Source organism: Scyliorhinus torazame, chromosome 18 (assembly GCF_047496885.1).
Source record: "Scyliorhinus torazame isolate Kashiwa2021f chromosome 18, sScyTor2.1, whole genome shotgun sequence".
Taxonomy (NCBI): Eukaryota; Metazoa; Chordata; class Chondrichthyes; order Carcharhiniformes; family Scyliorhinidae; genus Scyliorhinus; species Scyliorhinus torazame.
In genome coordinates this window covers 68,729,580-68,746,113 of record NC_092724.1, presented here as the reverse complement: position 1 = coordinate 68,746,113, position 16,534 = coordinate 68,729,580, and the positions used below count along the sequence as shown (strand labels likewise).

Here is a 16,534-nt window from a genome sequence, read left to right as displayed (position 1 = left end):
TTATTAAACAAGGCATTGAATATAAGAGCAGGGAGGTTATGCTGAAGCTGTGTAAAATTCCTGTTACGCCCCAGCTGGAGAACTCTGTGCAGTTCTGGTCACCACACTACAGAAAGGAAGTGATTGCACTGGAGAGGGTGCAGAGGACATTCACCAGGATGTTGCCTGGGCTGGAGCTTTTCCACTATCAAGAGAGATTGGATCAGCTGGGGTTGTTTTCCCTATAGCAGAGAAGGCTGAGGGGGACCTGATTGAGGTGTGTAAAATTATGAGGGATATGGATAGGGTGGATCGGAAGGCACTTTTCCCCTTAGTGGAGGTGTCAATAACCAGGGGGCATAGATTTAAGCTAATGGGCAAGAGGTTTAGAGGAGATGCGAGGAAGACCTTTTTTCACCAAGAGGGTGGAATCTTAAACTCACTGCCTGAAAGGGTGGTGGAGGCGGGAACCCTCACAACTTTTAAGAAGTATTTAGATATGCACTTGAAATGCCATTGCATACAAGGCTGCAGACCAAATGCTGGAAAATGGGATTTGAATAGTTGGGTGCTAATGGTCTGCATGGACGTGATGGCCGAAGGGCCTCTTTCCGTGCTGTAAAACTCAATGACTCTATAACCGTAGACCGTTCTCCCCTCGTACTCATATGGCTTTGTTCATGTATAAAATTCTTGTTTGTGATTGGCATATTTCACTTTCAAACTTCGCATGGAATTTAAAGGTATTATGATCACTGTTTCCCAGTGGATCTTTTACTACAACATTACTAATTAATCCTGCTACATTACTCAATACTAGATCCAAGATAGCTTTATTCCTAGTCGTTTCCACATTGTATTACTCCAAGAAACTATCATAAAAACATTCTACAAACTCATATTCTAGACCACACTTGCTAATTTGATAGTCTCAGTCGATATGAAGATTAAAGTCCCCACAATTATTACGTTGCCTTTATTACAAGCTCCAATAATTTCTTGTTTTATGCTCTGTCCAACCATATATCTACTATCAGAGGGCTTATAAAATATTTCCACCACTGTTTTCTGACTTGCTATTCCTAGTTTCCACCCATACTGATTCTACTTCATGATCATCTTAGGATAGATACTTTCTCACTATTATCATAAATCCAATTTTTACTATCAAGACCACCCTTTCCTTGCCATTCCGTCTGTCTTCCCTCAATATTATGTACCTTGGATATTTATTTCCCATCCTTGATCACATTGTAATCATGTGATGGGAATCGCTGTCTGTGCGGAGTCCGCACATCCTCCCCGTGTCTGTGTGGGTTTCCTCCGGGTGCTCCGGTTTCCACTCACAGTCCAGGGATGTGCAGGTTAGGTGGATTGGCCATGATAAATTGCCCTTAGTGTCCAAAATTGCCCTTAGTGTTGGGTGGAGGTGTTGACTTTGGGTAGGGTGCTCTTTCCAAGAGTCGGTGCAGACTCAATGGGCCGAATGGCCTCCTTCTGCACTGTAAATTCAATGATAATGTATGATTAATCTCGGACAAAGATTCGGCACAACATCGTGGGCCGAAGGGCCTGTTCTGTGCTGTATTTTTCTATGTTCTATGTCTGTGTAATGGCGATGCGATCCAAATCATTTATCTCCATTTGTGCGACTAGTTCACCAATATTATTGCGCCGCTTTACGCTTTCAAATAAAGAACATATAATTTAAAGTTTTTTGCTTCTATTCTTTGCAATATCCTTATTTGTCAATGTACAAATTTTGTTAAACCCTGTCTGTTCTGACTCATTCTGCTTGTCCTCACCCACATTGCTATACTGTTCTGATGCCTTGGTCTTTGTCTTCTAAATCTCCCTTCGCCTGAGCCCTGCTCCCATTCTGTTAGTTTAAAGCCGTGTTCACAGCCCTAGTTATTTGTCCCAGCTCAGTTCAAGTGGAGCTCATTCAAAAAGATAGCTCACTCTTCCCTGAGTACTGATGCCACTGTCCCATGAATTGAAGCACCTTCTTTCCACACCATTCTTTAATCCACATATTTGATTCTCTAATTTGCCTAAGCGTATATCAATTTGCGCATGGTGCAGGTAACAATCAAGAGGTTACATTCTATCTTTTAATTTGGTTCCTAGCTCCTCAGACTCTATTAACAAAACATCATTCCTGGTTCTATCTATGTTGTTGGTCCACAGCAACAGGTGAATGCTCCCATTTCCATAGGTTCCACTCCAGACGTGAGAAGATATACTTAACCATGGCACTGGGATTCTGCTGCTTTGTGGTCTGTCTGTCTGTCTCTCTCACTCTCTCTGAACTCACGCTGCATTCCGGGCTCTCTCTCTTCTGAACTCACCCTGCTTTATGGGCTCTCTCTCTCCCAAATGTCCTCGGCTTTATGGCTCTCTCTCTCTCCCTGAACTCCCTCTGCTTTATTTTTATTTTTATTTTTTTTAATTTTTAATTTTTTATTGCCATTTCTCATTTTATAAACAGTTCCCTCTGCTTTATGGGAACTCTCTCTCCCAGCTCCCGCTGCTTTACGGGCTTTCTCTCTCTCGCTCTGAGCTGCTTTATGGAACAGTGTGTTTGAATGTAGGAAATGTGACAGCCGTTTGCACAAAGCAAAAGGTCCCATAAACAGCAATATAGAACATAGAACATTACAGCGCAGTACAGGCCCTTCTGCCCTCGATGTTGCGCCGACCTGTGAAACCACTCTAAAGCCCATCTACACTATTCCCTTATCGTCCATATGTCTATCCAATGACCATTTGAATGCACTTCGCATTGGCGAGTCCACTACATGGGAATGATAGCTTGTTTTAGTGATGTTATATGGGAATAAGTATTGTCCAGGACATCAAGAAGATGTGGTGCCATGAAATATTTTGCATCTATTTGAAAAGACGAATGGTTAATGCCTCATCCAACAGATCTCTGACAATGTACTGTCTCAGCACTGCATTGGACTATCAGCCTGGATTTTGCATCCAAGGTTGTGGCTTGGACTTGAATGTACAACCTTCTGACTCAGCAGGAATGTTACCAGTGAACCATTTCAATACTAGTGGCAATGATGCCAGCAGTGCAAGAGATTCTAGCTCAGACCCTTGTCTTGACTGATCATAGAATCATAGAATTTACAGTGCAGTAAGAGGCCATTCGGCCCATCGAGTCTGCACCGCCCCTTGGAAAGAGCACCCTACTTAAGCTTGCATTCCAGTTTTCCTGGTGAGTGACAGACTCTGGAGAAACATTATGCCAAACCTGCAAAGTGCGGCTCCTAAAGGAATGACAGTGGTGCAATCTATGACTGGGTTCCTGATTGAGGGGGAGAATTGAAGCTGACAAAGGGAGAGAGAAGAAAGTCGGGTGAAGTCAGTTAGATTCAAATTTTGGGGGAATATAGACTTGTTCTGGATGGGCAGAATAGCCTTTTTCATTCATAATTGTCTAGTGAACGGCATATATAATCCACAAAGCTGGTTTTATTTCAACATTTTTGTACAAAATTGTGACCTAGTGGTTGCTGTGTGATCTTGTGTAAGTCAGCTACATTCTTTCTATCTTCCAACTAAATTCTTTGTGATTACAACTTGTAGTTAGATCCAAAATTCACATTAAAGTGTTAACATTTCTTTATACACTACAATTGATTGATCCTCCTATAAAGGTCTGCTTAAATGACTTGGTGCTTTATCATGTCTAGGTCAGGTGGTACTTGTGTTGGTATGCATAAGGCTGGTAGATTAATATAGTAAAAAGACTGAAGCTGGTGCAGAACTTTGATTGAAATGCCTCTATGATGTACATATTCCAGATATGGGCCCTCCTCACCATCCTCCACACCGATTGCCTCCACCAGGAATGGGAGAACCTCCTCCATGGGGTGGGCCCCAGCATCCCGATTTTGCTGGTCCTCCTCCAGGTTTTAATGGACAGCCTCCACATATCAGACGGCAAGGGCCTCCTCCGCCTCAGATCAGCCCGGATGACCCCAGCTTGGTACCCAATGTGCCATATTTCGATCTCCCAGCAGGATTGATGGCACCACTGGTAAAGGTAAGTAACCAGTCTCTGCTCAATTTGGTAGCTGAACAAAAAGCATTCAAATAGCACATTTGATAAAGGAAACAGAAGCATTATCGGAAAACGGTTGACTCACCGCTAACAAGATATTGTGTAGCAATGGAACGAGAAACAGAGTTAACATTTTGAATCCAATATAACTCTTTGGAACAGTTCCAAAGAAGAGTCATATTGGACTCCAAATGTTAACTCTCTCTCTCTCTTTCTCCACAGACCATGCCAAACCTGCTGAGTTTATCCAGGATTTTCTGTTTTTATTTCCGATATCCAGCATGCGCAGTATTTTTCTTTTAATATACAGGGAAGGGTGACTAAAGTTTTGGTCAAAAAGGTAGATTTCAAGTAGAGTCTTAAAGCAGAGAGAGAGAGGCAAAGGTGTCTAGAGAGCTAATTCCAGAATTTGGGTCTTAGGTGGATGAAGAACTGGCCACCAGAGGTCAGCTGAAGAGTGGGATGTGCAAGTGGACAGATTTGGTGGAATGCAAAGTTCTAGGATGGTTGCACGGTTGTGTGACTTTACAGAAATGGGGAGGGCAATGCCATGAATGATTTAAAATGCTAAATTTAAGATATTGGTGGACTGGGAAACCAGTAGAGATTGGCAAGAACACATTGGTCTGGTGTGGGATAGGATAAGGATTGATGAGTTCAAGTTTATCGAGGGTGGAAATTGGGAAGTCAACTTTGAGAACATTGAAACAGTTGAGTCAGTTGGTAACAATGAGTGTTTCAGTCGTGGATGAGCTGAGGGAGGGATGGGAATAGCTGATAGTACAGAGGTGGAAGTTGGCAATCTGGGTGATAGAGGTGATAAGAGGTCCGAGCTTAACTTGGGGTGAAATGCGAAGCAGAGTTCTGTTCAGTTGTAGGGCTATTATGGCACAGAAGGCAGCCAATTAGCCCACAAAGTAGGGGATTTTCACAGTAACTTCAGTGCAGTGTTAATGTAAGCGTATTTGTGACAATAATAAGGCTTATTATTATTAAGTACATGCCAGCTCTCTAGAGCAATCCTGTCAGTCCCATTTTCCTGCTGTGCCTTTGAAACCCTGCAAATTTATTGCCTCAGGCACCCATCCAATTTCTTGCTGAAATCATTACCATTTGCCCCAATATCTTTTGCCCTAATGACTCCTATTTATTGACTACAGCTCCGCCTTCAACACCATAATCCCAGCCAAGCTCATATCAAAGCTCCAAAACCTAGGACTTGGCTCCCCACTCTGCAACTGGATCCTCGATTTTCTGACCAACAGACCACAATCAGTAAGAATGAACAACACCTCCTCCACAATAGTCCTCAACACCGGCGCCCCGCAAGGCTGCGTACTTAGCCCCCTACTCTACTTCCTGTACACACACGACTGCGTGGCAAAACTTGGTTCCAACTCCATCTACAAGTTTGCTGACGATACGACCATAGTGGGCCGGATCTCGAATAACGATGAGTCCGAATACAGGAGGGAGATAGAGAACCTAGTGGAGTGGTGTAGCGACAATAATCTCTCCCTCAATGCCAGCAAAACTAAAGAGCTGGTAATTGACTTCAGGAAGCAAAGTACTGTACACACCCCTGTCCGCATCAACGGGGCCGAGGTGGAGAGGGTTGGCAGTTCCAAATTCCTAGGGGTGCACATCTCCAAAAATCTGTCCTGGTCCACCCACGTCGACGCTACCACCAAGAAAGCACAACAGCGCCTATACTGCCTCAGGAAACTAAGGAAATTCGGCATGTCCACATTGACTCTTACCAACTTTTACAGATGCACCATAGAAAGCATCCTATCAGGCTGCATCACAGCCTGGTATGGCAACTGCTCGGCCTAGGACCGCAAGAAACTTCAGAGTCGTGAACACAGCCCAGTCCATCACACGAACCTGCCTCCCATCCATTGACTCCATCTACACCTCCCGCTGCCTGGGGAAAGTGGGCAGTATAATCAAAAATCCCTCCCACCCGGCTCACTCACTCTTCCAACTTCTTCCATCGGGCAGGAGATACAGAAGTCTGAGAACACGCACAAACAGACTCAAAAACAGCTTCTTCCCCACTGTCACCAGACCCCTAAATGACCCTCTTATGGACTGATTTCATTAACACTACACCCTGTATGCTTCATCCGAAGCCAGTGCTTTTGTAGTTACATTGTATATGTTGTGTTGCCCTATTATGTATTTTCTTTTATTCCCTTTTCTTCTCATGTACTTAATGATCTGTTGAGCTGCTCGCAGAAAAATACTTTTCACTGTACCTCGGTACACGTGACAATAAACAAATCCAATCCAATAATGGTTACACCTGTTGCATAGAGTCATAGATGTTTACAGCATGGTATCAGGCCCTTCGGCCCAGCTTGTCCATGCCGCCCAGTTACTATCACTAAGCTAGTCCCACTTGCCCCCATTTGGCCCATATCCCTCTATACCCACCCTGCCCACGTAACTCTCTAACTGCTTTTTAAAGGACAAAATTGTACCCGCCTCTAGCACTGCCTCTGGCAGCCCATTCCAGATGCTCACCACCCTCTGCGAAGAAATTTCCCCTCTGGTCTCTTTTGTACTCTTCCCCCCCCTCACCTTAAACCTATGCCCTCTAAATTCCTCTATCTTTGGGAAAAGATGTTGACTATCTACCTTATCTGTGCTCTTCGTTATTTTACAGACCTCTATAAGATCACCCCTAAGCCTCCTACACTCCAGGAAAAAGTCCCAACCTCTCCTATAACTCAGACCATCAAGTCCTCGTAGGGCAGCACGGTAGCACAATTGGATAGCACTGTGGCTTCACAGTGCCAGGGTCCCAGGTTCGATTCCCCGCTGGGTCACTGTCTGTGCGGAGTCTGCACGTTCTCCCAGTGTCTGCGCGGGTTTCGTCCGGTGCTCCGGTTTCCTCCCACAGTCCAAAGACATGCAGGTTAGGTGGATTGGCCATGATAAATTGCCCTTAGTGACCAAAAAGGTTAGGAGGGGTTATTGGGTTAAGGGGATAGGGTGGAAGTGAGGGCTTAAGTGGGTCGGTGCAGACTCGATGGGCCGAATGACCTCCTTCTGCACTATGTTCTATGTCTATGTCTGGTAGCATCCTTGTAAATCTCCTCTGCACTCTTTCTAGTTTAACAAGATCCTTCCTATAATATGGTGACCAGAACTGAACACAGTATTCCATGTGTGGTCTTACCAATGTCTTGTACAACTTCAACAAGACGTCCCAACTCCTGTATTCAATATTCTGACCAATAAAACCTAGCATGCTGAATCTTCTTCACCATACTGTCCACCTGCGACTCCACCTTCAAGGAGCCATGAACCTGTACTCCTAGATCTCTTTGTTCTGCAACTCTCCCCAACTCCCTACCATTAACCGAGTAGGCCCTGCCCTGATTTGATTTACCAAAATGCATCACCACACATTTATCCAAATTAAACTCCATCTGCCATTCATCCCCCACAACCATCTTTTGGGTTGGGTCGCCAAGCCAATGTTATATCCAATTGACTACCTCGCCCTGGATTCCATGAGATTTAACCTTTTGCAACAACCTACCATGCGATACCTTGCCAAAGGTACATCGCCACACGACCAACAGAAGAGGGTTATTTTTCAGGATGTTGCCTCGTCTGCGGGTATTAGCTATCAGGAAAACCTGGATAAGCTCAGATTGTTTTCACCGAAACCACGGAGGTTGAGGGGTGACCTGATAGAGGTTTACAAAATTATGAGTGACATGAACAAAGTGGCCTCAGATGCCTTTTTACCCAGGGTGGAAAAGTCAATTAAGGTGCGAGGGGGAAAGTTTAGAGGAAATGGCATGGCAAGTTTTTTTTACACTGAGGGTAGTGAGTGCCTGGAATGCATTGCCAGGGGAGGTGGTAGAAGCAGATAACGATAGCGATCTTTAAGAGGCATCTTGCCAAATACATGAATAGGATGGGAATAGAGGGATACAGTTTAGTTCAAACAGGCATCATGATTGGTGCAGGCTTGAAATGAAAATGAAAATCGCTTATTGTCACGAGTAGGCTTCAATGAAGTTACTGTGAAAAGCCCCTAGTCGCCACATTCCGGCACCTGTTCGGGGAGGCTGGTACGGGAATCGAACCGTGCTGCTGGCCTGCCTTGGTCTGCTTTAAAAGCCAGTGATTTAGCCCAGTGTGCTAAACCAGCCCCTTGGAGGACCTAAGGGCCTGTTCCTGTGCTGTAACAGTTCTTTGTTTCACCCAGTACTTTGTTCAACCTAAAATGGTGGTTTATGAGGGGGCTAGAATCAGCGGCGATGGAACTGAGTTTGTGGGAAAGGCTGAAGCCAATGACGGTCTTTCCCATGTTGAATTGTGGGAAATTGCTGCTTATCCAGAACTGGATGCAACGGTTCTGGATGTCATCAGCATGAATGTGGAACTTGATGTCATATCTTTGGATGATCTTAATAAGGGCAGCATGTAAATGAAAAAAAGCAGGGAGTTTAAGATAAATCCTTGATAAGCTACAGAGTTAACAGTGTAGATGTGCCCTTTGATATCCAAGGGCTCCTGAGAAACAATGATAACTTCAATGATACAAACTATTAGTTTCCTTAGTACTGCATTGGTCCTGAACACCAGTTGCTTTAGGGCTTGCTGTCAGCCAAATGACCCCTTCTGTAGCATTGATTTCTTAGTTTGCAATTGCTGTCATTAGTTGTTATTTTAAAGAAAATGGAAAACTTGCATTTATGTGGCACCTTTCACAACCTCAAGACGTCTCCAAGCACTTCACATCCAATTATGTACTTTTGAAGTACAGTCACTGTCTTAAGAGATACAGTAGACAGTTAGTGCACAAGGTCTGCAAGCAGCAATTAAATAAATGACATCATCTGATTTCGTGTCATTGGCTAAAGGACAAATATTGGCAGCTTTATCCAGCCTTACTTTGTACCTATGACATTGCAGTACTCCCTCCGTACTGCCTTAAAACACTAGCCTGGATTATGTGCTTCATTCCCAGGAGTTGGACTTGAATTGCCTAGATTAATCGGACTGTGATGGAAGTATTGAAATTACATCATAATGTGCACTCAAATGTAGTTTAATCTTATGTTTCATATAACATTTACACCTGGCAGTGAATGATCCTTGACCATTTTTGTCATCAAAACCCAAAGGCGAAGTGCACACTTATAGTCCAGCCTTCTATAATAAGTCTTTTTTTTAAAGGTGGATTAAAATGGTCTCAGTAAACCTTTAGTAGCAAGATCAGATATTTTGCTCCCTCCATTTATATAAATATATATATATATAAAACAAATATCAAACGAACAAGCAACTTGCTGAATATGATTTGTAAACCAACTACTAATTGCTTGTTCTTATTTTCAAACAGCTGGAAGACTATGACTACAAAGCCCTGGAGCCTAAAGATATGCGCCTTCCACCTCCAATGCCACCGAACGAGAGGTTGCTTGCTGCGGTTGAGGCGTTTTACAGTCCTCCATCTCATGACAGACCAAGAAACAGGTAGGAGTCTTGCAAAGTCTATATATTGTTTTTTGCACCCCCCCCCAGGTCAACCCGTCCAGAAAGCGTTGCATCTCCTCGGGTCCCGTGGGGGGTTCCGAGCGATAGAGTCCGCTATAAAAGTCCCTAAACACCCTGTTTAGCGCAGCCGAGTCCCCTACCAGGTTCCCACCTCCGTCGACCACCTTATCAATTCCCCTGGCCGCCTCCCTCTTCCTCAACTGCTGTGCCAGCATTCTGCTGGCCTTCTCTCCATATTCATACAGCGTCCCCCTCGCCTTTCTAAGCTGCTCCACTGCCTTGCCCGTGGACAGTACCCCAAACTCAGCCTGCAGCCTCCGACGCTCCCTTAACCGTTCCGCCCCTGGGGTCACCGCATACCTCCTGTCTACCCGTAGGATCGCCTTGATCAGTCGGTCCGTCTCTGCCCTTTCCGTCCTGTCCCTATGAGCTCGGATTGAAATCAACTCCCCTCTCACCACTGCCTTCAGCGCCTCCCAGACCACCGCTGCTGAGACTTCCCCTGTGTCATTGACCTACAGGTAGTCCCGCATGCACTTCCCTTCTCGCACACCGCCTCGTCCCCCAACAAGTCCACGTCCAATCGCCACTGCCGGCAATGGAAGCTCTCCTCACTGGCCTGCAGTTCCACCCAGTGTGGGGCATGGTCCGAAATAGTGATGGCCGAGTACCCCATGTCCACCACCCCCGCCAGCAGATCCCTACTCAAAATGAAAAAATCGATCCGGGAATACACTTTCTGTACATGCGAGTAGAAAGAAAACTCACGAGCCGTTGGCTGCCTAAACCTCCATGGGTCAAGCCCCTCATCTGCTCCATGAACTCTATCAGCTCCTTTGCCATCGCTGGCACCCTCCCCGTTTTCGAGCACGACCGGTCCAGGCCGGGGTCGATAACTGTATTAAAATCCCCTTCCATCACCAGCTTGTGCGAGTCCAAATCCGGTATCTTCCCCAGCACCCTCTTGATGAATTCAACATCGTCCCAGTTCCGCGCATAGACATTAACCAATACCACCTTCCTCCCCTCCAGTTACCGCTAACCATAACACAACGGCCCCCCCCTGTCAAAGACCTGACTGACCCAGCCCTTCCTCAGCCTAACTTGATCCGCCACTCTCAGGTGTGTCTCCTGCGTCCATCCTCAGAGCCCTCAGGTGTGCGAACACACGGGCCCTCTTGACCGGCCCATTCAGCCCTCTAACGTTCCAGATGATCAGCCTGGACGGGGGGGGCACCGCGTCTCCTCTTCCCCCCCCCCCCCAAACTGATGAGCCATCCCCCTTTCTGGGCCCGCCCATGCGCCGCGCCACCATCTGCCCGCCTCCAGGTGGCCCCCGACCTCCTCTCCGTCCCCGAACCCAGGTCCCTCCCTCGTCAGCAGAGTAACTCCCCCACCCCCCCAGCAACATCACCCTATAACCCAACCCCTGCCCCGTATTGAACCAATACGCACCCACCCACTGTGCTTCCGTGGATTAGCTCACCCAGCTAGCCTGGTGACCCTCGCCTCCGGCACCAAAAGGCCTCCCACCTATTGTTCCCTACTCCCCTCCCTCCCGCCCATCAAAACCGCTTCCCGCATCAAACCAAAACCGAACAATCTCCTAATTACAATAGGAGACAGCCCAAGAGAGACCGAGACCCCCACAAGAAAACCCCTCAATAATACAATTTAAAGTAATACAAAATAAATTTAAAAAAACACCAACCATCCCCATTCAAACACCCAAAAAAAAAACAACAAAAAACGAATATCTTTTACTCTCCCATCTTCACCCAAACTTCAAAGACAAAAAAAAAGGCGACAATCAAACCATATATACATCGTTCAAAAACAAAGGAGAAAGATACTGCCGCTTAAGTCCAAAAAGTTCTCATTTCTGCACCAGACCCCCCTTCTTGGCAAAGTCCATCGCTTCTTCGGGCGATTCAAAGTAGTGGTGCTGGTCACCAAAGTTTGTTTTGGGGGCAGCACGGTAGCATTGTGGATAACAATTGCTTCACCGCTCCAGGGTCCCAGGTTCGATTCTGGCTTGGGTCACTGTCTGTGCGGAGTCTGCACATCCTCCCAGTGTGTGCATGGGTTTCTTCCGGGTGCTCCGGTTTCCTCCCACAGTGCAAAGATTTGCAGGTTAGGTGGATTGGCCATGATAAATTGCCCTTAGTGTCCAAAATTGCCCTTAGTGTTGGGTGGGGTTACTGGGTTAAGGGGATAGGGTGGAGGTGTTGACCTTGGGTAGGGTGCTCTTTCCAAGAGCTGGTACAGACTCAATGGGCCGAATGGCCTCCTTCTGCACTGTAAATTCTATGAACACTCTATGGTCCTCATGAGTGACCCAGAGGTGTGCCGGGTAGAGGAGCCCGAACTTCACTTTCTTCTTGAACAGGATCTCTTTCACTTGCCTGAAGCCTGCCCTCCGTCTGGCGACCTCCACACTCAGGTCCTGATAGATATGCAATATGCTGTTGTCCCACTTGCAGCTCCTGGTATGTTTGGCCCACTGGAGGACACGCTCTTTATCCAAAAATCTGTGGAACCGAACCACCATCGCCCTTGGGGGGTCCCCCGGCCGTGGCTTCCTCGCCATCGCCCTGTACGCCCTGTCCACCTCCAACGGCCGGGGAAAAGCCCCCACCCCCAGAGCTTCTGGAACATATTCGCCACAAAAGCGCCCGCATCAGCCCCCTCAGCCCCTTCAGGGAGACCGACAATTCTTAAGTTCTGCCGGCGCACGCTGTTCTCCAGATCTTCCAACTTTTCTAACAGCCTTTTCTGCTGATCCTTCAGCATCCCCACCTCCAGCTCTACCACCGTTTGGTGCTCCTCCTGGTCCGCCAGCGCTTTCTCCAACTTCTGGATCGTCCGATGCTGGGCATCCAGCCTACGACCGACTCCTTTATCGGGTCAAGACAGTCTCGTTTCTGTCTGGCGAAGCCCTCTTGGATGACCTGCATCAGCTCCTCCATCGATGGCTGGGCCGTCGCAGCAGGTGTCCGAACCGCGGCCATGTTAGCTTCAGCAGCCACTTCTACCCAGCCCTTGCTTAACTTTCTATTTCTTCCCTTACGATCCCTTGGGGTTCTCCGTTCCATGCACCACTGTGTGGATCCAGTGTTTAAATGCCCGCACTTTCAAAATCAGAACTCAAAGCCACAAAAAAGTCGGGGGGAAAAGGTCCAAAAGCCCGGCCAGAGCGGGAGCCACCAAGTATGCGACTTACTCCCTCATAGCCACCACCGGAAGTCAACAGTGTGCTTTAGTAGACCTTTATACCACAAGACACTATTCTGTGTAATTGCTACAAGCCTAAGTTTATGCTACTGACAAGCCTTCTCCCACCTCTTTTAACCCTTATTATAACCTCTAATTCCTTTCTCCCTCTAGTACTTCTAGCTTTCCATTGAATGCCATCTAAACTGTTCTCTAAATAAATAAGATCCTCAATTTCTTATTGGGTCTATTAGTCACTATCTTATATTTATTATCCCTAGTTTTGGACTTTCCCTTAACATTTCCTGGTCTTTCATATTCTGAATGACTGTATCAGCTTGCCCCCTTAGTCCTTTCAATACTGTGGAAATGAATGTCTTTCCTGATATCTGGTGAATCTTTTTTGCACCTTCCCCAGTACCTTAATTATTTCATAACATGGAAACCAGAACTGTGCACAGTACTTTCAAGGGTGGTCTAACCATAGTTCTATATAACTTTCCTGCTTTTCAATTCTATTCCTCTAGAAATTAATTTCAGTGCTTGATTTGCTTATTAGCCCCTATCGCTGCTGCTTGTGATTTTGTATATTCTTGGTCCTCTTATTTCTAAGGAATGCACAATCCCCTTATTCCTTCTATCAAATTACTCCAACTCATGCACGATCTATCTTAAAATTAATTCGCCAAATTACATGCCTATTCTGCAAGTTTCTTAATGTCATCTCAGTTATTGATTGTGCTTCCTAACTTTGTGCCATCTGCAAGTTTTTAAACTGTACACCTGTTATCCCTGGTGTAAATAGTGAACAACAGTGGGCCCAAAACCAAACCATTGTGGAACACCACGTCCCACTTTTGCCAGTAATTACCTATAAGCCTTACTTTGTTTCGTAGCCACCTCTCTATCCGCTTTGCCGCGTGTATTCACGCCACAAAAGCGGTCAAGAAATTCTGGACCATCTTGGGTACATTCAAGGAGTTTGGCGATGTCAACGGGTTTACGGAGAGCCCGTTTTAGTGCAGGGAACATTAAAGTACACTGATCGTCCTCCGTTTGGTGTGCGGCACTGAAGGCCGTCCACGTGTCCCCATGAAGTCCTAATTCATTTTTCCATCTTTCCCCTAATTCTGGGGGAAGGGATGAATATATCAGTGAATATTGATCACCTGCGGTAGCACCGTACATGGTCGCAGTTCTCCTGAAAAACTCAGTGAACCCCTCTGGGTCCTCTTTGCAGGAGGGACATTGGGTCATGATCAAACATAGCTCATGGGGTTTAAAAGCCTGCCACACCTCAAGGAATGGGTCGTCATTATCACCAGCGTGGGGGTTAATAACACTCCTAATGAGATAATTTGCGGAGGGGGGGGGTGGCGGGAGTGGCGGGAGGCGGGAAAGTTTCCTCCTCCTTAGGTTGGAGTGATAAATCAAGAAAAGCCTGATTAACAGAGGTGAAGGGTTGTTCCATATTAACGGCTTGCGTATGTGACCGAGTGCGTGTTGCTACAGGGGATGCGTTAGCAGGAGTTTCATTGGCAGTGGGACCATAAGGGGGAGTCTGGACTTGGGACGGTGGAATTGTAGAATCGGTGTGTGCAGGATGAGGGTGGGGTCCAGGGGTTAAATCCTCCTCCTCTTCCGTATCGCCTGAATAGGGAAACATCGGCATGCCAGAGCAACTGGGAGGATCTTCCTTTCGTTTAATCTGCTGGGCTAGCCCTCTCTGCCTATTGGTTGGAGATGTTTTATTTTTGCCTTGTTGTTTATGCTTTCTATCAAAAAGTTGACATTCCACTTTTAAAGTCTCCCAATTTTTTGTTTTACCATCCACACAATCATCAATCCCTTTTCTACGGGCGTTATCTCTCCAACTCATTAATAGTGATTGTTCGTGGCGCTTAGTGGACTGCTTTTTCCACTCTGAGATTCAAAACTTCCACTTAAAACCGGCGTTTCTCTGCCAAATGATTTTCTCAGCAGAAATGCAATTATCGTAGTTCCAAGTGGCCAAATATCGCTACCCAATTTATTGTTCAGCGCTGCAGATAATCTTCGTAAATTATGTTCATGAGAAGGGTTTTCAGAGCACATGGAAAATAGAGGGGAATTGCCCCCAGTTTTGTCTAAACTCTGTCCCATAATGTCAATAAAATGTGCCTCTGGCAATCAAAAAAACCCTGGTACCAATTCAAATTGCAGGGTCCCTGACCCAAAGTTAAACCTGTAAAACAAGCAAGAGGTCCCTGACCTAAGGCTAACCACAATTGGGGTCCCTGACCCGAAGTACTCTACTAACAATTTAATAAGTACAATTTAGATTCGAGCACCGTCACCTGTTTAGTTACTTCCGTCAGGGATGAGGGGTCGAACCACTAATCCGAGAGAGAGAGACCAAGGTTAATCTTACCTTGTGCCGGCGTCTGTCTCTTTCCTCCGGGTCTGGCTCGATCACTTCTTCAGTCCCCCACGGAATTCACTCAGGATATTGGTAACTGCTCGCTTGCGCCAAAATGTCAAAGTCAATATTTTCCCGCTTCTGTGGTAGAAAAATTCACCACTCGTTAAGACAGAATAACGAGCTTTATTTTCGAAAACAACTGCTTGCAGTAATGGCTGAAACTTGAAGTAAGAGAGCAGTCAACAAAACTGCTCAGTCTTTCACAAGTTCTGCGCTTTTTGCGGAGAATTAGCTCAATATTTATACATTAACTTTATCAAAATTATGTGACAACAGTATGGTCAGGAGTTTGATCGGAAATACAAACAGAAGCAAACACCAGACCATGTTTGGTCATATCACTCATACCATTATTTAGTCCTCGGAGGGAACATTGAAAGGTCAGAATAGACTTGTTTCTTCCTGAACTTATCTTTGTTTTAAATTCCTACGGCCCTGGGTTATGACGAGTTAGTTTTATCAGGAGTTGCCGAGGTCCGGTGTTTTGGAATGGCTCGACCTTCGCTGATCTTTTCAGACTTCAAGTTATGCAGAGTTGGCCTACAGCCATGCTAATCTGAAAATGATTAGGGCAGCATTCTTTACCTGGGCCTGGGGAGCTGGAATGAGTAGTTTCAGTCTTTCTGGTATTGTATCAAACCTTTTGACCAGTCTTCCCATTGACCAGTTTTCCCATCATGCCATTACTTAATTCGTACCATATCACACTGACAACAAATACTCTAATCTTAATCCTTAATCCTAAAGTGGTACCTTATTGAAGGTCTTCTGAAAATTCAAATATGTTGGGCGGAATTCTCCATTTTTGAGACTTAAGTGCTGACGCCAACGGAGAATCCGTGGACTTTTACAACAGAAATATCAGCGCCGCACCTGGACCAATTCTGCTACCGTTGAGGGGCTAGCGCTGGCACCGCGTGGAACACAGTCGATTCCCTTAAAAAACGGTGCGGGATTGGCCGGGTCTGTGAATGATACTCGGGAGGCTGACAAGCTGCAGCCGCACACTCCCCACACACACAATTATCGAAGCCAAAAAGATGGCACTGATTATGCTGAAGTGTGCCCATACAGCTGATGGATCGCCTGGCACTAGGTTTAAAATGGGTGTTCCGTTCCGACCACCCTGGCCCTGGCAGAGGTCCCCTGGCCATCGGCACGACTGTCGGCAAAGTACATTGGACACTGTCCGTACACCCCTTCTCTCTCGCTCTCTCTCTCAGCAGCCAGGTTCACAAGTGAAAGCACAAGTGAACCACGCCGCCAGGAACTCGGCC

At 46.2% G+C, this 16,534-nt stretch overlaps 1 protein-coding gene across 2 annotated transcripts in view; it reads left to right on the top strand.

The window, feature by feature from the left end:
- cherp (calcium homeostasis endoplasmic reticulum protein) overlaps nt 1–16,534 on the top strand; it is a 162,853-nt gene that overhangs the window by 110,700 nt on the left and 35,619 nt on the right. For both annotated transcript variants that reach the window (XM_072482850.1, XM_072482849.1), the window contains exons 12-13: nt 3,798–4,039; nt 9,429–9,562. In XM_072482850.1, coding sequence (XP_072338951.1) covers nt 3,798–4,039; nt 9,429–9,562 — 376 coding nt within the window. The remainder of the gene's footprint in view (nt 1–3,797; nt 4,040–9,428; nt 9,563–16,534) is intronic.